Source organism: Macrotis lagotis, chromosome 1 (assembly GCF_037893015.1).
Source record: "Macrotis lagotis isolate mMagLag1 chromosome 1, bilby.v1.9.chrom.fasta, whole genome shotgun sequence".
NCBI lineage: Eukaryota > Metazoa > Chordata > Mammalia > Peramelemorphia > Peramelidae > Macrotis > Macrotis lagotis.
Genome location: NC_133658.1, coordinates 576970179 through 576993982, shown reverse-complemented (window position 1 = coordinate 576993982; position 23804 = coordinate 576970179). Strand labels below are relative to the sequence as shown.

The 23804-nt window shown below is 34.9% G+C and overlaps 1 protein-coding gene and 1 non-coding gene across 2 annotated transcripts in view; one reads left to right on the top strand and one right to left on the bottom strand.

Moving 5' to 3' along the window:
• PARP14 (poly(ADP-ribose) polymerase family member 14) overlaps positions 1-23804 on the bottom strand; it is a 94301-nt gene that overhangs the window by 37375 nt on the left and 33122 nt on the right. Inside the window, 6 exon segments of the mRNA XM_074214659.1 lie at positions 1443-1676; positions 5373-7651; positions 17807-17879; positions 17882-18045; positions 21274-21510; positions 22079-22112. Coding sequence (XP_074070760.1) covers positions 1443-1676; positions 5373-7651; positions 17807-17879; positions 17882-18045; positions 21274-21510; positions 22079-22112 — 3021 coding nt within the window.
• LOC141510481 (U6 spliceosomal RNA) lies at positions 12143-12247 on the top strand. Its single transcript, XR_012474964.1, has one exon. It is a non-coding gene; the product is annotated as a U6 spliceosomal RNA (small nuclear RNA).

Here is a 23804-nt window from a genome sequence, read left to right as displayed (position 1 = left end):
AAGCCACAATTTGCTGTCTTTCCATTTGCCTATTCTTTGACCCAGAAGGCATGAAAAGAGATTTTGTGTTGGTGTAAGAAGAAACTGAATGGGACCAAAGTAAATCTAGCTATCAGAATGAAGTTTAAATGTATACCAAGATCCTGAAAAACTATGTAATATAGTTAATCAAAAAGAACTTTTGTGTATACGTGTGTTCAAAAGATTTCAGTTATTGAAATGCAGTTTTAAATATATGCCAATAAAGAAATGTTGAAAAGTTGAAAAAACAAAGAAAAGAAACAGCAACTGAGAAAAGGACAAAGTACCCTCCAGAAAATTCCAAATGTTTTTGAGGGAAAATAGAAATAAGTTAAAATTCCCAAAAGATGTATGACCACAGGGTTATTCCCTCTGTCGTTCTCCTCATAACTCATATGTCCTCCTTGCCTTATTGAATATGACCATCAACATCATTAATACCAACTGATATTACTATTACTACTGATGGCTTATGACTTTAAGCTCTTTACTGTTGTTGACTAAGGGGCAGAAAGGGTCAATTCCATTGATATAAATGCAACAATGGTGAACTCTCCTTTGACTGTTAGCTTGAGTTCCAAAGGCACATTTAAGCCATGATGATGCTGAAATTAAATTCTACATGGCTTCCAAATGGACTGGAGATACTTCCTACTGACTCTAGAATAATAACAACAGCAACAACAAATGATTATAATGATAACATTTGCATGCTTATTTTGTGTTAAACACCATACTACATGCTTGCAAATATTATTTCACTTGATCCTCAAAGGTAGGTGCTATTATTAAACCTTATTTTACAGTTGAGGGAATGAGACAGGTGAAGGTTAAGTGATTTGTCCAGGGTCAAACAGCTAAAAAATATCAAGGATTGGAGTAGAACTCTGGTTTTTTTTTTTTATTTCAAGCCCAGTGTTCTATATCCATTGCATCACTTAGCTACCAAGTCTTCTATTTTCATTGAAAGCTGTTCATGATCCCACTGCAGTCTATCTTTCCAGGCTAATTGTATATTTCTCCCTTTCATGTACCCTGCAATCTAATGCTACTAGACTACCATCTGTGCCTTGTGAATGACAGTCTATCTCTCATTTCCATGACTTTGCAAGTTTGGAGTACATGCTTAACTCATCTGTACTTCAAGAAATCATTAGCTCCCTTCAAAGTCCAACTTATGTGCAGCCTTCTATGTGAGTTATTTTTGAACTCTAACTACAGGTGTCCTTTCTTCTCTAAAACGATTTTGTATTTACTTTTTATCTATTTTTGTATTTAGTTACACATATACATGTTTCCCCTGATAGAATGTATCAAGGACTGTCTAATTTTTGTCTTTGTATTCCCAGTATCCAACACAGTGTCTAGAATATAGTAGGTGTTTAATAAATACTTGTTGTTGAGAACTTAACTTTCTCTACCTTTTGTGAACTCCCTGCTCCATTATCCCATTGAGGAGCCAGCACATGGAGCACAAATTTGCAGTCCAGATTATAGCCTTTTGTCAGGAAAACATCACCTATTTTCACTGCTTCTCTTCCAATGGTATTTAATTCTTCCTGGAGTTCTGGTCCAGCTCTCTTCAGTAAGGCCTGAGAGAGTAGTCCACTTCCAAGATGAAGATTCGAAGGGATGGAGTTTACAATAATATCAGTCTATAATTAAAAAAAAAACTTGTTAAAAATAAAATCAAAGTAATATGAAAGATGCAGAATGGAATAAGACATAGTTCCTACATTCAAAAAGCTTACAATCTAGTTTGGAAATTAGGCCATATATATAAAAAGTTAAATAACAATAAAATATTGACAGAATAGTTGAAGACCACCTATAAATAAAGATATTGAACAATATAAAATTAATTGTTCATTAAATTATTCAAGTAGTAATTGTTATGGTATAGACTAGAGATAACCAATAGCCACTTCAACCAGACACCACAGTGGCAAGAGAAAGTGAAGAAAGAAAATAGGTACTATGCTAAGTGACTTACAAATATGCCTTTTGATCTTCACAGGAATGCTGGGATGTAGAAGCTATTATTATTCCCATTTTACAGGTGAGGAAACTGAGGCATTTCATCATCTACCTTTCCTAATCTGGTACAAGGTAAGCATTTAATAAGTGCCTGAATGTGACTGAGGAAGACTGGCCAGGCTCACACAAATAGGAACTGTCTGAAGTCAGATTTGAATTCGACTCTTGCTAACTTCAGGTACAGCACATTAACTACTGAATCATCTAGCTTCCCTTCCTCTTCTCACTAGTCCAACAGCAGACTGCTGAAGGACAGAGTAACAATACCTCCTGCAACTGAGGGAAGCCATAAATATTCCTCTTTCCCAGTTAACTATACTGTCCCATTGTCCAAGGTCAACTGGGCTCAAGATGCTCACTGTCATTTGGATGTTGATTCTCATGTTCTTATCTCTGTTGAATGTAATCCAGAACCCAGCTCCATTCTTATCTTTGGATGCACTGTCTTCTTGGCAGGGGACCCTCTGTTCTACCAATACTCCCCAGGGTTCTTTGGGTTTTGTCACACAATTCACTACTTTCCCTGCCTAAGTATTATCTGACCTTTTAATCTGCTAAGAACCAAACAGCACAATAGTAACCTAATAGAGAATCCTCTTTTATTTATTGTTTCAGCCAATTAGAATGTTAACTCATTGAGAGCAAAGGCTGTCTTTATTTACTAGTTGTATTGCAAAACTTGAATATGGTTCTTTGTACATAGTGGTTTAATAAATGCTTTTTCATTCCATTTCATTATTCCAGATTGGATAAAAAGGTGAAGTTTTATAAAGGATGTGGGATTTGAGTCATGTCTTGAAATATAAGCACTTTTAAAAGAGATTTATACAAAGGAAAAGGACAAGAGTAATAGATTTGTAGATAAATGGATTGGGGTTTTAATCCTATTTATTATTTTCATAACCTTGTACAAATCACTTAACTTTCCTAGACATCAATTTCCTTCTCTGTAAAATGGCAGTGTTAAGACATTATTGCAAAAATTCAGACATGGAACATCTGATCTCCTTTGATAGCAGTGGAAATGTAAAAGAAGGGATGAATGCAAGAAACATTTTTAAAGAAGAATCAATTAGACCTGTTGATTAATTGGATTTCAGGAGTAAGGGAGAGGGAAAAGGCAAAGATAATTCCCAAACTTCCAAACCTAGATAAATTGAAAAGGAGTTAATTAAAGAAAAGAGTAAGTAAGGAAACCTGGGTCAGGGAGTTAGGGAGAATCTTAAAATACACATTTTTTTATTACATGATCAACTATGAATTACTCAAGAGCTAATTGTTCATTCTGCTGATTTTTGAGATCTCCTGTTTCTATTTTTTCAAAAGATGTGTCATTCATCCATCTATTTGATAAATTTTTATTGATTCCTTTCTGCAAATAAGTTTGTGATCTAGTGGGATACTGCAAATGTGATTATATGGCAAAATAAACTTCCCAAGTACTCTCTTCCCTATCAAATGTTCCAAATTCTCAATGGAATTCTCTTCCCCAAGTCTTGAACTTTTCAAATTAGAAATAATATATCAAATAATGATGCAAATGCATCCAAAAATATATCTATGGAATATATAGTCTGGACCTCTAATTAAATGATGGACATTGAGGAAGAAAATATTTAGGACCTGAAAAAAAAATAAAAACAAAAGCTAGTCCTCAACAGAAAGATAATCCAAAGAAAAATCAAAATATTGAACAACCATATGAGAAAAGAACCATTATATTAATAACAAGAAATACACTTCATATTCATCATAGCAAAGTTGAATTTAAAAAATAGTCAATGTTGAAGGAGCTGTAAGAACATATGCAGGCTGACAAGAAAATTGGTGGAGTTATGAGTTTCCAATTATATGGGAAAAAAATTTGAAAATATGTCAGTAAACTGTTCAGTTCCTTGATCCAGCAATATTCATACTGGGTTCAGACTTTTGGACATCAATGATAGAAAGAAATCCAAATAGAATAAAATAATCCTATTAGTTCTTCATAGTAGCAAAAATAACCAGCAATTAATTTTAAAAATTTGGAGCCTATTAATATAATAAATTATTATTGTCCTATGAGAAGCAATGAAAATAAGGAATTATTTTTTTAAAATACTGCATTTATGTAAGCACTTTACAAATATTATCTTATTTAATTCTCACAACCAACCCTATGAAGCAGATGCTATTTTTATCTTCACTTTATAGATGAGAATACTTAGGTAGATAGCAGTTAGATGGCTTGCCTAAGGTCACACAGCTGGTAAGAGCTTGAGGCTAGATTTGAACTCCAGTCATTTTCCCTCCAAATATAGTACTTGTGCACTTAGGTGCCTCAAGAAAAACATGGAAGACTTTTATCAACTCATATAGAATGAAGAAAGAAGAAGCCAGAGTTACTGTAGAGAGGGAGAGTAATGCAAATTTCTTTTTTAAAAAATGGAGAAAGGAAAAAAGAAAACAATGAAAAATTTTTAAAAAAACACAGAAGTTCAGATGGGAAAGAATTAAGTAGGGCAATTCTGTTACAATAGTGTTAAGTGTAAAATTGATTTTAAAAATACCCAAACTATTTAAGATATAATATATATATATATATGCATATATATATATATATATATATACAATGTTTTGGGCCTCTTTTATGTCATATTATGTCAATATAAATTGATTTCTATTTGTTAAAAAAATTATAAAGACAAACTAAAAATATGACTAGGGCAGCTGAGTGGCTCAGTGGATAGAGTTCTAGACCTGGAGTCAGGAGGACTAGAGTTTAAATCTGGTCTTAGACATTAGCTCTATGATGTCTCTATGACAAGCTCTATCTGGTCAAGATACTCATATACCTCAAGTTTCCTTGTCTATAAAATGAGTTGGAGAAGGAAATAGCAAATCACTCCAGTATCTTTGCCAAGAAAATGCCAAATGGGGTCATAAACAATTGGACATGACTGAAAAATGACAGAACTAGTTCAAGTCAGATCTTGACTAGCTGCAACAATGGAAAGGAACAAATATTGGATCATCTAATATTTCATCATGGAGACAATATTATATAATGAATAAAGCAGTGAATTTGTAGATACAAAGAGATAGGTTCAAACTGATCTTAGACACTTATGAGCTGTATGACTCCAGGCAAGTTATTTGACTTACATTCAACTCACTCTCAAGAAAGTAGAATTTTAATCTTAAATTAAATCTGTAATAACTTTACAAAGATCATATGCTGAATTTGACAGTCCCAGGTACATGGGAATCAGGCTACTTAAATTTCAAAATAAATTTCAAAATTTCAATGGTGTGTGATAAATGGTAATACTCACCTCAGCATCCTGAACATCCCCTTTCATCAAGATGATGTTCAGATGTTCTCTAGTTTGGATGAAGTCCAACACATTTCTGTGTTCGGTACTTTTTCTCAAGCTGGTTTTCTGGTTTTCTGATAGTGTATGGGACAATGAATCATTACTAGGTAAAATATCTTTAAAAATGGTTCTAGCAGCTTTGGAAAGAGCCTGAACTGTCTTCTCAGATGAATCAACAAGATGAATCTCTTTCAAACTATTTTTAATTTGAGGGTCCTGGAAGTTTTCCTTAATGGACTGGATGATGGTCTCTGCACACAGTTTTAAGGGGAAGCCAAAGTTTCCAGAGGTAAGAGCTGGGATAGCTATTGAAGTATACCCATGGATGTTAGCCAGATGAAGACACTCTGTGATAGCAATTTTTAGTAGCTGTACACATCTGTGAGCATGTTCTTGATTCCACTGGGGACCAACAGCATGAATCACTTGCTGATATGGGAGCTGTCCAGACGTTGAGATAACAGCACAACCAGGAAAGACCTTACCGTGTTGTTGGATTATCTGGTCACACTCCCTCTTTAGTTCTGGACCTGCTGCTTTAGAGAGTGCAGCTGCCAGACCTCCATGGTGCTTTAGGTCCTCATTTGCTGCATTCACCACAACATCTGCTGAGAACTGGGTCAAATCACCTTTCTGAACAGTTAATAAGATGCCAGATTCTAAAGTTATTTTGCAATGGACATTCTGCCCCTCAATACTGTCCTTATTGCTCTCATTTCCATCTTCTTGTAGCCAAATTAAACAATTATATTTGACTTTTGCTTGTGTTTTATACATCTCTTCCTTGTCTTTAAATAAGGATTTGGCCCCTGGTTTATCAATGCAAAAATTTCTAACATATATTGAATCCAAGATTTTTTTAATCATGGCCACTCCTTTTTCCACTTCTCCTTTGGAACCACTCAGTGAAATGCCTCTTGGGTAGGTCAGGGTCTTGAAATCGACCTTCACATTTTTTTTCTTTAGTTTTTTCCAGATTTGCTTATTTTCTTCCTTTATATACTCAATAACTACTAGATTTTTAACAGTAACCAACTCCTCAATTTTTGTGTTTTCTTTTATAAATTCATAAAGTTCCTGGTAGCTTTCACATACTGGACTAGTACAACCAGCAATCATTATCACAACTCCATTTTCTGAATTTTGTTGTTCTATTATTACAGTCTTTGAGGAGCAGTTGTGTTTCTTATCTAAATTGTCAATGAGAGTTTTCCATTGACTATCATTAAGAATTTCACTGTCTATCACATTGATGCACTTAAAGTGCAAGAGTTTCTTCATATGTTCCTCAGCTTCTGAAAGAACTTGGGAAGACGAGCCAATCAGCACAACTGCTTCACCCTCCAACTCATAAGCAGCAGGAATTTTCTCAGCTTTGAAAAGAGACTCATAGAATGTCTCACAATTTACCTGCTGAAGAAACTGAATGATTTCAGGAGGAAGATGGAGGGATTTCTGAACCAAGCTCTGTAGCTCCTCCAGAATTTCACTCTTTGCTTTATACACATCTGTAGCTAATCCACTCAAGTCAATGCTCTTTGTGAGGGCATCATATGTGACTTTCAGTTCTGGGTGTTCCTTGTGGAGAGTTTCTTCTAATCCATTCTTAAATAAAATGGAAAACCTCCCAGGACACACAGTCAAGTTCTCTTTTATATTTTGTTTGTCCCTTTCTATTTTTTGGGTGGACCTTTCTATCAGAGTCCTCATTTGTGGGTCAGTTTTTTGCACATCCTCCAATCTCCCCACACTGATTACTGTATCCTGAAGATTATTAAACTCAATCAAAATGCTCTCATTTTCTATGCTGTTTCTGATATCTTCCCACACCACTGGGTCCACTCTATAGTTGATGACCTGGTATTCAGATATAAGGCAAGAGAATTTTTCAGAAACTTCCTCAGTCCACTTCCTGATTATGTTTCTCTTTGTTCTTGTTTGACTGACTAAGTTCATTGAAGGACTAAGTATAACTTTTGGCTCTTTACAATTGGGTCTTGGCCAAGTTAACATGCAATGATATTTCTCCATGGTGCTAGTTATCTCTACAATTACTTGATTAAATTTCTGTAAGAACTTCCATAGATAAGGCTCAATTGGCACTCTTAAGGGTTCTGGTAACTTCACTGATGGCATTGCCTTTCCATATAAAGCAGTACCTAAACTATGGTAGTATGGGTACATTGAAATGGGATTGTTGTTGAAGAGAAGATTCTGTGTCAATATGGATTTGACCTCTAAAAGAAAAAAAAACCAAACAAATGTAAAGTTTTTATAATTCATAAAAATTTAATTAAACTGTCTTACATCTTAACTAGGGCACAATTTGTCCTTATAGGAAGAAAACTACCATTTATTGATTTTTGTGAAATAACATATTGTTCTAAAATAGTGCTCTCATCAAAGTGACCTACTAATTATATAGGTAATCCTCTTAAAGAATGAGCTATGTTCTCTCAATATTTATTGTAAAGTAGAATTCTGTCAAGGAATTATCTTCCAACTGAATCCCATTAAAATATTAGAGAATTAGATTTTACTCAGTTAAAAAAATGACTCCTTTGAAATAAAAATATTCTTTTTTAACATTCATTTTAAATAAAATTTTGAGGTTGAAATTTTTCCCTCTCTCCTTTTCCTTCTCTTGTCTTATGACAGTAAGCAATTTGATAAAGATTCAATCATGTAAACCATATTTTCATAATAATCATGCTGTAAAAGAAGAAACAGCTTCGGAAAACTGGGACATTAATTCACCATTGGTGGGATTGTGAAGTAATCCAACCATTCTGGAGAGCAATATGGAATTATGCCCAAAGAGCAAAAGAACTGATCATACCCTTTGACCCAATAATATCAATACTAGATGTATATCCAAAAACAATCATGAAAAATGGGAAAAGTCTCATATGTTCAAAAATGTTTACAACAGCTCTTTCTGTAATGGCAAAGAATTGGAAATTGAGGAGATGCCCATTAATTGGGGAATAGCTGAACAAGTTTTGGTAGGTGAATGTTATGGAGTTCTATAAGAGACCATGACTGGGGGCAGCTAGGTGGTGCAGTGGATAGAGCACCAGCCCTGGAGTCAGGATGTCCTGAGTTCAAATGTGACCTCAGACACTTAATAATTACCTAGCTGTGTGGTCTTGGGCAAGTCACTTAAACCCACTGCCTTGCAAAACTTAAAAAAAAAAAGAAACCATGAGTCGACAGACTTTAGGGAAGCATGGAATGAATTACATGAACTGAGGCTGAGAAAAAGGAAGCAGAACCAAAAGGACATTGTACATATTAACAACAGTATTGTGAGTTGAACATCTATGATAGATGCAGCTCCTCATAGCTGTTCAGAGATCAGGGACCTGTTATGGATAATGCCATCCACATCCACAGGGGAAAAAAACAAAGAATTTGAATGAATACTATGTTTACTTTTTTAAAACTTCTCATGTTTTTCCTTCCTATCTCATGATTTCAGTCCTAATTCCTCTTACACAAAATTACTAATATGTAAATATGTGAAACACAAATGTACATGCACAACTTTTACTAGCCTGTTCACCACCAAGGGGAGGGGAGAGTGGTAGAAAAATGTCTAAGTTATAAATGGATGAATGTTGAAAAACTACCAAAGCATATAATTGGAAAAATAAAATAAAATATCAATTAAAAAAGAAGAAATAATTTGCAAAATCATTACTGACTGAAAAAAAAAGAAAAAACATGAAAAAATAAAAGTGAAAATAGTATACATCAATTTACTCTCAATTCTTTCTCAGGATGTGGATAGCATTTCCCGTCATAAGTCTTTTGGAATTGTCTTAGATCATTGTATTGCTGAGAAGAGCTAAGTCTTATCATCTATCATCATATAATATTACTCTTACTGTGTACAATATTCTTTTAGTTCTGTTCACTTTACTCAGCATCAGTTCATGTAAATCTTTCTAGGTTTTTCTGAAACATATTTGCTCATCATTTTCTTATAGTACAATAATATTCCATTGAATTCATATACCACTACTTGTTCAATCATTCCCCAATTGAGGGGAAGCCTTTCAATTTCCAATACAAAAAAAAGTCATTCTTAAGAATGTAATAAATAGGGGCGGCTAGGTGGCGTAGTAGATAGAGCACTGGCCTTGGAGTCAGGAGTACCTGGGTTCAAATCCGGCCTCAGACACTTAATAATTACCTAGCTGTGTGGCCCTGGGCAAGCCACTTAACCCCATTTGCCTTGCAAAAATCTAAAAAAAAAAAGAATGTAATAAATATTAAAAAATTTTTAAAGGGAAACCAATCATTATCCAAAAAGGACAAATACAGTGAGATTTAAAATAAGAATAGCATGTAAGTACGCCAAATAAGGTACAAATTTAAATGTCATAGTATCTGGTGGAGTATCAGAAATTTTGACTGTAAAACTACCCACCCTATATTGCCTAATGGGGTGCTTTGCTGGTAAAGTAAAATCTTGATTGAATTTTTCCACTCTGAGACTTTTTTTTTTTAGTTTTTGCAAGGCAATGGGGTTTAAGTGGCTTGCCCAGGGCCACACAGCTAGGTTATTATTATGTGTCTGAGGCCGGATTTGAACTCAGGTACTCCTGACTCCAGAGCCGGTGCTCTATCCACTGTGCCACCTAGCCGCCCCCACTCTGAGACTTCTAATTTCACAAACAAATCAATTGTTTTATTTTGGACTTCCCCAAGGTCATACAAATAGTCAATAATAGAAGTTTGAAATCTGGTCTTCCAGTCCTTTCACCTGCTCAGACTTCCTTCCTCATCTGAATTTGTTAGCCTATTTCAAACATGTTTACAGTGCAACCTACATTTGATATTGTACCCTTTTGTTATTGTACCTAAGAGAATACTTATACTTAAAGCCTGAAGTGGAGTATTCACCAAACATTTAAGTATCTAGAGGCACAGGACACTGCATAAAGCTGTCATCATTGACAAGAAATTTAGTACCTGTTCTGATATGTTGTTAAATTATTCAAAGCTCATTTCAAGTCAGGGAATTGGAATCAGGAAGCCTGGTTTGAGCTTTAGCTGACTCCAGTTGGGAAACTAGGTGGCACAGTGGATAGAGCACTAGCCTTGGAATCATGACAGGAGTTCAAATCCAGCCTCAGACACTTGACATGTACTAGCTGTGTGACCTTGGGCAAGTCATTTAATCCTGATTGCCTTGCATCCAGGACCATCTCCTGCTCTTCTGATTCATATTTGGCCACTGGATCCAGATGGCTCTGCAGGAGAAAGTGGGGCTGGTGACTTAGCACAGCACCCCCCTCACTCAGATCCAATTCATGTCATGCCATCACCTCCTTAATGTCTCAGTCTTCTTTGAGAATGAAGGACAAAATATTATGACTCCAACTACCTGTTTTTCCTCATCTATAAACTGGTGGTTCTCAATACTTGTGTATCTACTTCACAGGTATGAACAATGAGGAGAGTATTTTGTAAACCTGAAAGTGCTATGTAAATGTGAGTTAGTTTTATGATGTATGATTACAATAAAGAAATTAATGTGGGGCAGTTAGGTGGCTCAGTGAACAGAGCATCTACAATAATTACCTAGCTGTGTGACTATGGATAGGTCACTTAACCCCATTGCCTTGCAAAGACAAAAAAAAAAAGAAATTAGAGGCCTGAATAGAAGGTATTCATCAGACAGCTCTCAATGTAATGATTCATTTAAATAATAAATGCCAGCAACAAAAAATCACCCCAAAATGTCCATTATTTTAAAAATAAATTTGTTGAGTCAACATTTGAGGCCCTTAGAAGTTCTCCAATTACACCTGAAAGTATCCACTGCAGTACCTTAGCCAACAATGGAATTTAGTTAATTAAAAGGGAACTATAAGCCCCTGAGCTACAACATAGACAACACAAAAGCATAGATCTCTCTATGAGTTTTGGAAGGTGGTGGTATTATCAAAAGTGAATTTATGATTTTACAGAAATAGAGGGTTTTGTGTTCCTGAAGTTAATAAGGAGTCACAAGAATTTCTTGAGTATGGTGGGAAGAACAATATCACTTTAGTGTCTGAATGAAGGGTGGATAGGAGTGAATCTGTTGCCTAGTTCAATATGAGGTTATGAGGGTCTCTTCCAGAATGGTGACAGTGTTAGAGGAGGAAAAGGAGTTGAATTCAAGAGATTGTGAAAAGGTTAAAACAATAGGTCCTGGCAATAGCTTGGATTTGAATAGGTGAGAAATAATGAGGACTACAGGAAGATTTTTCAATTTTGAGCCCGAGGATTAGGGAAGATGCTTTGTCTTCTATGATGTAGGAATCTAGCAGAGGTATAGTTTAAGGAGGAGGATAATGAGTTCAAATTTGAACATATTATTGAGTTTAAGGTGATCACTGGACATTCAGTTTGAGATATCTGAAAGGCAGTTGAAGATGTAAGTTAGAACCAGAGAAAGTTTGGGGCAAGATAGGTAGGTAGATTTGAGAATCATCAGCATAGAAATGGCAATTAAATCATGGATACTTATGGGATCACCAAATGAAGTAGTATGGAGAGAGAAAAGAATTAGATCTTGAAAAAGTTCATAAGGCCACAAATATAGCATAAAGGGTATAGCTTATGTACCATATTCTGGAACTAAAAAAGAGTGCATTTCTTGAATCTTCCCTAGGAAACCTTGATCAAACTTCATAAGGATTTCCTCATTACAGGTAGAAAGTGAAGGGCAAGTGCTTGCTTTGGCAGCACACATACTAAAACTGGAACAATATAGAGAAGATTTGCATGACCCCTGCACAAAGATAACACACAAATTCTTAAAGTTCCATATTTTTGAAAATGACAAATGTTGGATGGGATGTAGAGGAAATGAGACATAAATACACTGTTGGAAGAGTTATAAAATGATTCAACAATTCTGTAGAGCAACTGGAACTCTGCCTAAAGGACTATAAAACCATGCCTTTTCTTTGACCTATCAATATACTACCAGGCCCACATTCCAGAAGAGGTGGAAAAAAAACAGGAAAGAAAAGGATCTACACATATAAGGATATTTAGAGCAGTTCTTTTCTGTGGCAGGGAGCTCAAGATCAACTGGGGAAAGACTGAACAAATTTTGATATGTGATCATGATGTAATGCTATTCTACTCTAAGAAATGATGAACAGGATGCTCTTAGTAAAAAACTTACATAAGCAGATGCAATGGGAAATGTACTATATGCAAAGTAACAGCAAAGTTGTAGGATGATCAGCTGTGAATGGCTTACTTTTTTTCAGCAATGCTGAGATCCAAGAGAACTCTGAAGAACTTATAATAAAGAGCTGATGGTATCTGAATACAGATTGAATCATACTTTTTTTTTTACTTTATTTTTCTTGAGATTTCTCTTGGAGGGGAGCTTATGTTTACTTTTACAACATGACTATTGTGATAATGTTTTTATGTCTTCACATTTTTACCTATATCAAATAACTCATTTTCTCAAAAAGAATGAGTGGGGTGGGAGGAAGGGAGAGAATTTGGAATTCAAAGTTTTAAAAGTGAATGTTGAAAAATGTTTTTCATGTAACTGGGGGAAAAATAAAATAAAACACAAAAATGAAAAGGAAGTAAAGGGAGTAGAGAAAAAGTGATAACAGATACTTAGATGCCAGCCAAAGATCTTTTGATCTAGTGAGATATTAGGAAAGAACACTGAGTTAGAGTTGTAGTCCTAGGACTGTCACTAGAGAGGTATACTACTCTGGGCATTCTTTATTTGATCTGCCAAATGAGGGCACTGTGTTTTACTAAGTATCCTCATGGTACTTTTTTGTTGTTTAGTCATTTTTAGTCATGTTCCAGGAATGTCTTGGCAAAGATACTGGAGAGGTTTTCTATTTCTTTCAACAGTTCATTGGACATATGAGGAAATTGAGAGTAGACAGGGCTAAATGACTTGCCCAGGGCTAGTGAGTATCTGAGGCCAGATTTGAATCCAGGGTATCTTCCAGACTCTAGACCCGGCAGTCTATACACCATAGTGCCATCTAGTTAATAAAGGAAATTCTTAGATGAAGATATTCCCTCTCCCAATATGTTCTTCTCTACACTTTTTAAATTTAGAGGGTCATTTTGAGCATTAAGAGTTTAAGTAATCGGGTCTCAGACACTTAATAATTACCTAGCTGTGTGGCCTTGGGCAAAAACCTAAAAAAAAAAAGAGTTTAAGTAACTTTTCTGGAGTCAAATAGAAAGAATGTATCAAAAACTAGACTACTTAAAAGTAAGGAAATAAAGTAATCCAAGTTATCACTGAAGCTAATTTTTTCTTTTTTTTTTTTTAGGGTTTTTTTTTTTTTGCAAGGCAATGGGGTTAAGTGGCTTGGCCAAGGCCATACAGCCAGGTAATTATTAAGTATCTGAGGCCGGATTTGAACTCAGATATTCCTGACTCCAGGGCTGGTCTCTATCCACTGTGCCACCTAGCCAAGCTGAAGCTAATTTTTTGAACCACTTCCTCTCCATCCAGAATTGGCAGGGTGAGATAGATGGATGGAAATAAAAAACTGACCTGTGTAAATCCCAGCATTATGACCACCACGAGTTTATTTTATATGAGTCTCCTCCCCTTTGCCCTTAAAGTCAGTATCATAAAATACTGAAGAATAACAAGATTAGTGTCTTCTGCAGTCCTTTGTTTAACTTGAAATAAAAATCTTAGACTAGCCTAAAGTCCTGCATTTCACTTGTAGCAAAAACTTGATTAATTGCCCTTGAATTAAAAAAAAATCTAGCTCAGGAAGGAAATTTGATTACTTTAAACTAAGTTTATAAAGGAGTTTGTCTTTTTTTTTAAAAATATAAATAAGAGGATTATTTATTTTGACTAATTCTATTAAGAGGGGTTATCTACATGTTCATCTTTGATGAAATTGAAAGGTAGTTAAGGATTATCTTGAAATATGCAGGCTTTAAATAGGCAAGAGGAAGTAGATAGGTGGCATAGTGGATGGGGTACTAGGTGTGATCTGGAGTCTGGTCTGGAGTCAGGAAAGCATTTGGAGTCAAATTCAGTCTCTGGCCTTAACTGGGACCCTGGGCAAGTCATTTAACCCTCTATTTGCCTCAGTTTCCTCCACTGTAAAACAGGTACTATTATGAGGAATGAGATAATAAATGAAACTTAAGACTGTCACATGATGTGTTTTGTATAAATAAATGATAGCTATTAATATTATCTGAACCACTTTCTAAATGTTGAGAATTTTCCTTTCTGTGGTTTCTGAGCTGTTATTTTTTTTTAATACATTTAACCTTATAACTCACAAACCTAACAGCAAATGTAGTCTACATGAACCTCAGGGTCATCTTGTCCTTACGTTAAAATAAACTCAATTGGTATAGCTTGGGAGTGGGATATAGGAGGTAACCAAAGAGAAAATCATTCACCTAAACTGGCCCAGCTAGGAAACAAAGGAATTACCTGTCTTTCCTGTGAGAGAGGAAGTTAAAAATAAATGTTCAACTAAATTCACTCCATTGGAACCCCTGTGAGTTAATCATTTGATCAAGGTAATTAAGAGAGGTATTATTCACCTTTGACCAGATTAAAAGTGAACTGGAGAGGGAATGATTGATTTGATGATGATATCTCTTCTGCATTAATATTATTATAGATCTTTTTAAACAAACAAAAACTCTCAAATTTTAACTATATCTGCCTATTTTTTAACTTTACCATGGAATTTTGTCTTTTGTTTTATGATTCATGTAAAATATAGATATAAATTGTTTCAGTCCAAGAGAATTTCTATTAATATTTAAACCTCTTTGCAAATAGAAATCCTTAAATATTAAAAATAATCTGATTTTTTAAAAAAAAATCTTAAAACTTAGAGTGTAGTTTTTCTTCCATACCCTGTAAATTCTTGCCTTTTATGACTGGAGAACTTTGGCAGAGGGGTTTAGTGGATGTTACATTGGTCTTGCAGTCAGGAGACTTGGGTTCAAATTCCACCGTAGTCGACTGGCCAATAAGATCAGAAAGGACAATGATCAATGTTGGGGAGGATGTGGGAAATCTGGGACACTAATTCATTGTTGGTGGAGCTGTGAACTTATCCAGCCTTTCTGGAAAGCAATTTGGAATTACACCCAAAGGGCAACAAAAATGTGCATAACCTTGGATCCAGCAATACCACTACTGGGTCTATACCCTAAAGAGATTGTGAAAAAGGGTAAAAACATCACTTATACAAAAATATTCATAGCAGCGCTGTTAGTGGTGGGTGGCAAAGAATTGGAAATTAAGTGAATGTCCATCAACTGGGGAATGGCTTAATAAATTGTGGTATATGCATGTAATGGAACACTATTGTACTATTAGAAACTGAGAGGGATGGGCATTCAGGGAAGCCTGGGAAGCCTGGAAGGATTTGCATGATCTGATGTTGAGCAAGATGAGCAGAACCAGAACATTGTATACTCTAACAGCAACATGGGGGGGGGGGGTGATGATCAACCTTAGTGGATTTGTTCATTCCATCAGTGCAACAATCAGGGACAATTTGGGGCTATCTGCGATGGAGAATACCATCTGTATCCAGAGAAAGAATTGTGGAGTTTGAACAAAATCCAAAGCCTATTACCTTTAATTTGAAAAAAACCCATTATCTTATTATGCAATTTTGCTATCTCATACTTTATTTTTCTTCCTTAAGGATATGATTTCTCTCTCATCACATTCAAGTTAGATCAATGTATACCATGGAGACAATGTAAAGACTAACAGATTGCCTTCTGTGGGTGGTGGTAGGAGGGAAGCAAGATTGGGGGAAAAATTGTAAAATTCAAAATAAATAAAATCCTTCTTTAATAAAAAAAATTTAAAAATTCCACTGTAGTTTTAGCTAGTTCTATAACCATGGGCATTGTGACATGGGCAAATCACTTTGAAAAGCAGAGCCTCAATTTCTTTATCTGCAAAAATGAAGCTAATACTTTGAACTACCTACAGGGCACTTGATGAACTATAATGTAATTCCCTGATCTGACTTCCTATTAGAGGACACAGCTCATGTATTATCTTAATGTAAGGAATACAAAGGGAATTATTAGGGAAGAACTGAAATGCACATTACCCCAACTTCTCCCACTTCTGACATCCAACTCTCAAAACATATGGCAATCTTTTTGCTATTGGCTGATACTAGGTAGAGGGAAGCTGCCATAATAAGCATTTTATTCACTTCCAATCTTAGCAAAGAGATTCCATATGGAGTAAGGTGAGAGAGACAATTTCAGAATCAGGAAGACCGAGTCTAGATCCTATCACTGGAGATGTGGTCTTAGGCAAGATTGCTAAGGAAATTCCCTAAGACTTAAAATTAAAGAGTGGTTGTCAATAAGTATTGGGAGGAAATTTCTGCAGAAGTTCCCTATCCTAATGATAACATAGGTTCAGAATCTCCCCCATCCCTCAAAAAATTCATGAGTTCAGAAGAACAGTCAGAAAGTGAAAGGTGCCATCTTTCTACACACACACACACACACACACACACACACGCACACGCACACACATACTACATACACACATACAGACATCGGGATGAAAGATTTCTATCCTACTCTTAGTAACACTAGAACTCAGTTATCTGAAATGTTTTTGTTTTTTTTGCAAGGCAAAGTGACTTGCCCAAGGTCACACAGTTAGGTAATAAGTGTCTGAGGTCAAATTTGAATTCAGGTCCTCCTGACTCCAGGGCCAATGCTCTATCCACTGTGCCACCTAGCTGCCCCCAGTTATTTGAAATGTTATGGATCTATAGACACAGTACTTCAAGACCATCAGAGAAGTCTTACCATATTCCAAGTGAAAAGCTTAAGTTTTCTGATAATTCCCCCATAAAATCCCCTTTCATAAAGCTCCCTCCTCCTCAGTTTAGATAGCCTAACTAAGCATAGCCCCTGAGACTTGATAGAGTAAAGGATCAAATGCAAGACTTGATCCTCTGATACTTGCTGATACTGTAACCATGGAGTAATAATTCAGTCCCTCCTGGTCTCAAATATCTTGTCTTTTAAATGAGCAAAATATCTCTAAGCAATCTTAGGGGAGAGAGGGCTAGTTTTAAAGACAGAGTCGAATTCAAATCCTGTGTTTGAACATATACTAACTGTGTTACCATGAACAAATTAAACTCTTTGAACTGGTTTCCTCATCTGTAAAATGCTTGTAGTACCTAACTCAAAAGGTTGCTATGAGGTCCAGATAATGTACATAAAAGTGTCTGCAAACTTTAAAGCATTATATAAATTTCAGTGTTATTATAATCAAGTGGATGTCAATCAACTGTGGGGGTGGGGGAGAAAGCAGGATTAACTAAATTAGTAGTAGCTATTATTACCTTTGATTTCAGAAAACTGAATCAGAGCTGAATTGTCCTTTGGGAAGCATTCAACATTGGTTACTGACCCCCCCCTCCATTATTTGGATTTTCAAAGAAAAGAGCAATGTAATTTTCATTAACATCAGGGGGTAGGTTTTCTACCAGGATGGTTCTTGTCTCTTCCAAAGGTTCTATGAAAATCTTTTTCTCTTTGACTATTCGGTTTTGAGAAAAAACATCAACAAATGTCTTTGTATCTGTGAAGAAAAGCAAAGTGATCATTAGTGTATTATTGAACTTTTCATTAAGGAAGAAAACTAATTTAAAATGTGCTTAATATGACACAACAGAAAGAGCCCAAAGTGAGAATTCATATTCCTAAATTAAACTGTAGGATAGAATCACTGGTTTGGAAGATATACACTTTTATGCTTGTGATGTACTTGGAAGCTCCTTCAGGTTAAGAGTGGACTTATTTTAACAGAAATCATCTACTCTGCCAGTTATTATTCAGTCCAACCATGACTATATATTGAATATTAGTTAATAGGTACAAACTTTAAAGAAGTACTCACTAATTCTATTCTGTACTGGGAGAAGAAGGCATATGATGAGAGATAGAATATAGATCCTGATTTTAAGGTGATAACAATCTACTAACAATATACTAAGTGGGGTGGCTAGGTGGCACAGTGGATAGAGCACCGGCCCTGGAGTCAGGAGTACCTGAGTTCAAATCTGGCCTCAGACAATAATTACCTAGCTGTGTGGCCTTGGGCAAGTCACTTAACCCCATTGCCTTATAAAAACTAAAAAAAAATTATATAAATATACAATTCTATATTATATAAATAACTATACAATGAAAAAGTGAAGTGCTGTGAGTGTAGTAAAAGGAAGAAAGAACCTTTTCACAGAGTGAGTCAGGCAAAGCTTTTGGAGAAAGTAGCAACTGAGCTTAAGACTTAGATTTTAAGGAAAGGGAGAAACTTCAAAAAAAAGAGCTAGAAGGAAAGCATCCACATCAAGATGGGGACAACCTGAGCAGAGATACTGAGTTAGAAGTCAGTGGGATGAGAACAGAGAGAGAGAAAATTGTCTACTTTGATTAGAAAATGTAAGATGCAAAGTGAATTGATGAGATAAACTTGTAAAAATAAATTGACAAAATGGAGTTCAAAAGGGGACACAAAATATGATTTTGTTTTGTTGTTGTTTAATTTTTTTCATTCACATACCTCTTTGTGATCCCATTTGGTTTTCCTTGGACATGGGGTGAAGATATTGGAGTGGCTTGACATTTCCTTCTCCAGTTCACTTTTTTAACAGATGAGGACACTGAGGCAAATAGGGTTAGGTGACTTGCTCAGGGTCCCACAGCTAGTAAGTGTCTGAGGTCACATTTGAACTGAGGAAAATGAACCCTCCTGATTTCAAGTTCTGTACTTTATCTACTTTGCCACCTAGCTGCTCCAACAATTTTGTTACTACCTCATTAAATTTAATGCACACTTAAAAATAAAATTTACAGTTTCATATGCAATTTTTTTCTATATGGCAATGTTTGTATTTGGTAATGACTAAGTTAATAATACAGAAGAAAGTATTTTTCCCCAAGGCAATTGGGGAATGACACAGCTAATAAGGTATAAGGTCAGATTTTTTTTCCAGTTCTCCTGACTCCAGAATTGTTATTCTAACCACTTTGCCACCTAGTTGTCCATAAGAAAATATTTTTTTCAAAAAAGAAAGTTCATAAAAATGGTTTCTGATATTTTAAGTGATCCAGTATTTCTTGACATTAATAAACTTTCTGCAGTTATACTCAGAGCAATTTTTATGGTATTCAAAAATTATTGATGAGTAGTTCCAGTCACAACCTTCTGCTCCAACAACCTTGTCGCCTGCCTTTATTACTTTCTTCTTCATCTTGGCAGGAGGACCAGGAGTTAGCTATTAGAATACAGTTTTAAGGAGATAGGCCCTCCTCTCCATTGAATTTCTGCATTCCACCAGTAAAAGAGGAAGCACTGGTGCTATTCTAGTAATCACACTGGTAGGGAATGATAATAGTGATCATTACTCAGTTTGGTGAATAGAAAGTATAACCCCAGGAGTCATGGCTTCTGCTTATTTACTTATCCTTTCCTCTCCCCATCAAAGTTATCTGTACTTGTTGTTGTTGGTGTATTACTCATGTTTCAATCTTCATGATCCATTTGGGATTTTGATGGCAAAAATGCAGAAGTGGTTTTCCATTTTCTTCTGCACTTCATTTTACAGATGAGGAAACTGAGACAAACAGGGCTAAGTGTCTTGCCCAGGGTCATACAGTTAATGTGTCTGAGGCCTGATTTGAACTCAGGAAAATGAGTCTTCCTGATTCCAGACTGGCACTTTTCCATTTTGCCAACTGGCTTCCCCTAGCTATCTATATATACTAGGACCTTCTAATTTAGAGAAATTACTAATTAGTTTTGATTTTTCTGCTTTCAACTAGTTTCACAATGCCTAGAATCCTTAGATTCTGGACTCTGGGATCATTTTCTTTATAAACTGTTTTATACTTACACCTTTATTGTACTTTGTAATTTATTTGCACACTTATATTTAATTAGAATAATTAATAGAATGTTAGACTGGATTTAAATCTAAGTTCAAATACTTCTAACTAGCTGTTTGACCTTAAGCAATGTACTTAAGCCTGTTTAAAAACCTCAATTTCCTCATCTATAATATAGGATTTAAAATGACAACCTCACAATGTAAGGTTCAAATGAGATAATATAAATAAAGTGCTTTTCAAATCTTCAGATGTTATATAAACATCAATTACTATCATTCCACATGTACACAGAGAATTCATAATGATAAAGTTCATTTCATATTAAAACACAATAGAACTTTGAAGTCAAAATAAATGTACTTTTCTATCTTGCTGATAAATGCAATAACATTTCTTAGGATAGTAGATTTAGAGTTGGAACAGACCTCAGAGGCTGTCAAAACTAATTCTCACATTTTTTTTAAAGTTTTTGCAAGGCAAATGGGGTTAAGTGGCTTGCCCAAGGCCACACAGCTAGGTAATTATTAAGTGTCTGAGGCCGGATTTGAACTCAGGCACTCCTGACTCCAGGGCTGGTGCTCTATCTACTGTGCCACCTAGCCTCCCCCATCCTCACATTTTACAGATGAGGAAACTAAGTCTCAGACACATTAAGTGATATGCTATGATCACAAAGCTATTATCTGAGAAAGGATTTGAACTCAGATCTTTCTGAGTCCAAATTCAGCATTCTATCCACTATTAGTACCTAATTACCTAAGTCTTTAAAGTCTTCTTTTATTGAGAGACAGAAAGAATGTTGGAAGTGATCAGAAAGGGCATTTCAAGGATAACTCATTTCTTTGTTAATAAGAATTTCAAGGAATTGATAGAAACAATATTTGCAGATGAATAAATTCTAAGTTTTACTCAGTCTTACCAAAAGGTTTCAGAAAGGTTATCACAGCAGTTTTCACTTCTGGTATGATTTCTATTTCAAAATCTCCTTCATTTTTTGACAGACCACTAATGTTCTCCACAAGTAAAATGAGGAGATATTCATTCTCTAGCTCTTGGAGATTTTTAAGTGCAATCAAAAAAGGGACATTTTTAGAGTCCTCTGTCTTAGTTAATCTTCTCTTTGGTGGAAGGTCTGTGTCCTGGTCTTCTGATACATCTGGTTTTAAAGACAGAAAAAGCATCCACAATATGGATCACAAACAGTCTTGTCAGAATAAAAGGTTATAATGCATGCTTCTTTTTATAACACTTCCTAATATTCTGAATAAATTAGTTGAAAATAGATATTCTCTGTAACTAAAAGAGCAATGAGTTTGCCCAGAAAAACTTAATAACTCCTTAGACAAATGTTTATTTTAGCTTAAATTTTCAATTTCCAATTTCCAATCAATGAAGGTTTTTGCCTTGTAGCCACTAGGGGAAGAAAATGAGATTAAAAAGTCTGAATAACAGCTGTATCTCATCCATGGGCCATAGCTAATTGCTAAAAAGAAAAGAAAAAAACATCTTCTCGAGGAAAGAAAAAAAAATAGTTGGCAGGATTGATGATTATATATGGAATAATGACTAACAAATTAGATTTGCTGGTTCTTACCCATTCTTGTCATACATTCCTAAATCATTTATATACAAGATATAAAAATCAGGTAAAGGATGCTAATATTTAATGAGAAAAAAATTTACTTGATGTAGATATATGAGACTCATTTAGGATGAAATATTACCTTCTTCTTGAACTGAATCTTTGATCTTGGATTCCTAAAGGTCAAATAAAACAAAGCATTAAAGAGAATTCTTTTAAACTAAGAAAACATATGTGAAATCAGGCTAGCATACCTTTATAAAATAAATATACTCTATTCTGTAGTTACCTAAGATCAGCAAATTTATAATGTAAATAAGATATAAATCCTACTGTACTATAAGATTTAGAGATATAAGATATCATAAGACAAGGAGAACAAGGAATGGTTTATCTGTCAGATCTATGAAAAGGGGAGCAATTTATGACCAGGGAAATGAGATAGAGAATATTATAAAATGGATGATTTTGATTACATTAAATTAAAAAAGGTTATGCACAAATAAAATCAACACAATCAAGATTTAAAGGAATGCTGCAAGTTGGGAAACAATTCTTGTAGCTAGTCTTTCCATTAAAAGATTAATTTCTAAAATATATAGAGAACTGAATCAAATTTATAAGAATACAGTCACCCCAGTTGATAAATGGCCAAAAGATATGAACAGAGAGTTCTTAGACGAAGAAATTAAAGCTATCTATAGTCATGTGAAAAATACTCTGAATCATTATTGATTAAAGAAATGCAAATTAAAACAATCTGAGGTGTCACCTCGCACATATCAGGTTGGCCAATATGACTAAAAAGGGAAAAGATCAATGTTGGGAAACTGGAACAGTAATGCATTGTTGGTATCCAAACTTTCTGAGAGCAATTTGTAATTATACCCAAAGAGTAATAGAAGTGTGCATACCTTTGGATCTAACAATACTACTAGGTCTGTATCCCTCCAAAAAAAATCAGAAAAAGGGTTTAAAAAAACCCCCACATATACAAAAATATTTATAGCAGCTTTTTTTGTAGTGGGAAGAATTGGAAATTTTGCAGATGGTCATCAATTGAGGACTGGTTAAACAAATTGTGATATATGCATGTGATGGAGCACTATTGTTCTATAAGAAATTATGAAGGTTGGGATGCCAGAAAAGTCCAGAAAGACTTGCATGAAATGATACTGAGTGAAGTGAGCAGAACCAGAATATTGTACACAATACCAACAACACTGGGTGATGATAAATTATGATGGACTTACTCATTTCAGTAGTACAATAATCAAAGACAAATTCTAAAAGACTTGTGATGGAAAATACTATCCACATTCAAAGAATGAACTATGAATGAAAGTTGTTTTATGTATTATTATTTTTCTCCCTAATGTTTTTTCTTTCCTTTTTGATTTGATTCTTCTTTCACAACATGATTAATATGGATATATATTTAAAATATACATGTATAATCTATATTATATTGCTTTCTATCAGGGAGAGGGGAAGAGGGAGGAGGGAGAAAAATGTGAAACTCAGAACCTTATTTTAAAAAATTGACTGTTGAAAATTATCTTTGCATATTGTACCTGTTCACTGGTCAAATTATAGCTGGAGTACTGTGCTCACTTCTGGGGGCCATATTTGAAGAGAGTTTGGTATTCATTGGAAAGTTATCAAAAGTGAAGGGAAGGAGACATACTCTAGTAGTCTAAGTGAAAGAAATAGGAGTGTGTACAGGCAGGACATGGTCCCTCATATACTTTAATTCAGGCTTCCTAACAAGATTGTTCATTGAACTAAAGTTAAATTATTGTGAAATCTTATAATTGATGAAACAAAAGTCAATGACTCAAGACAGATTAGAACTGAATCAAAATATG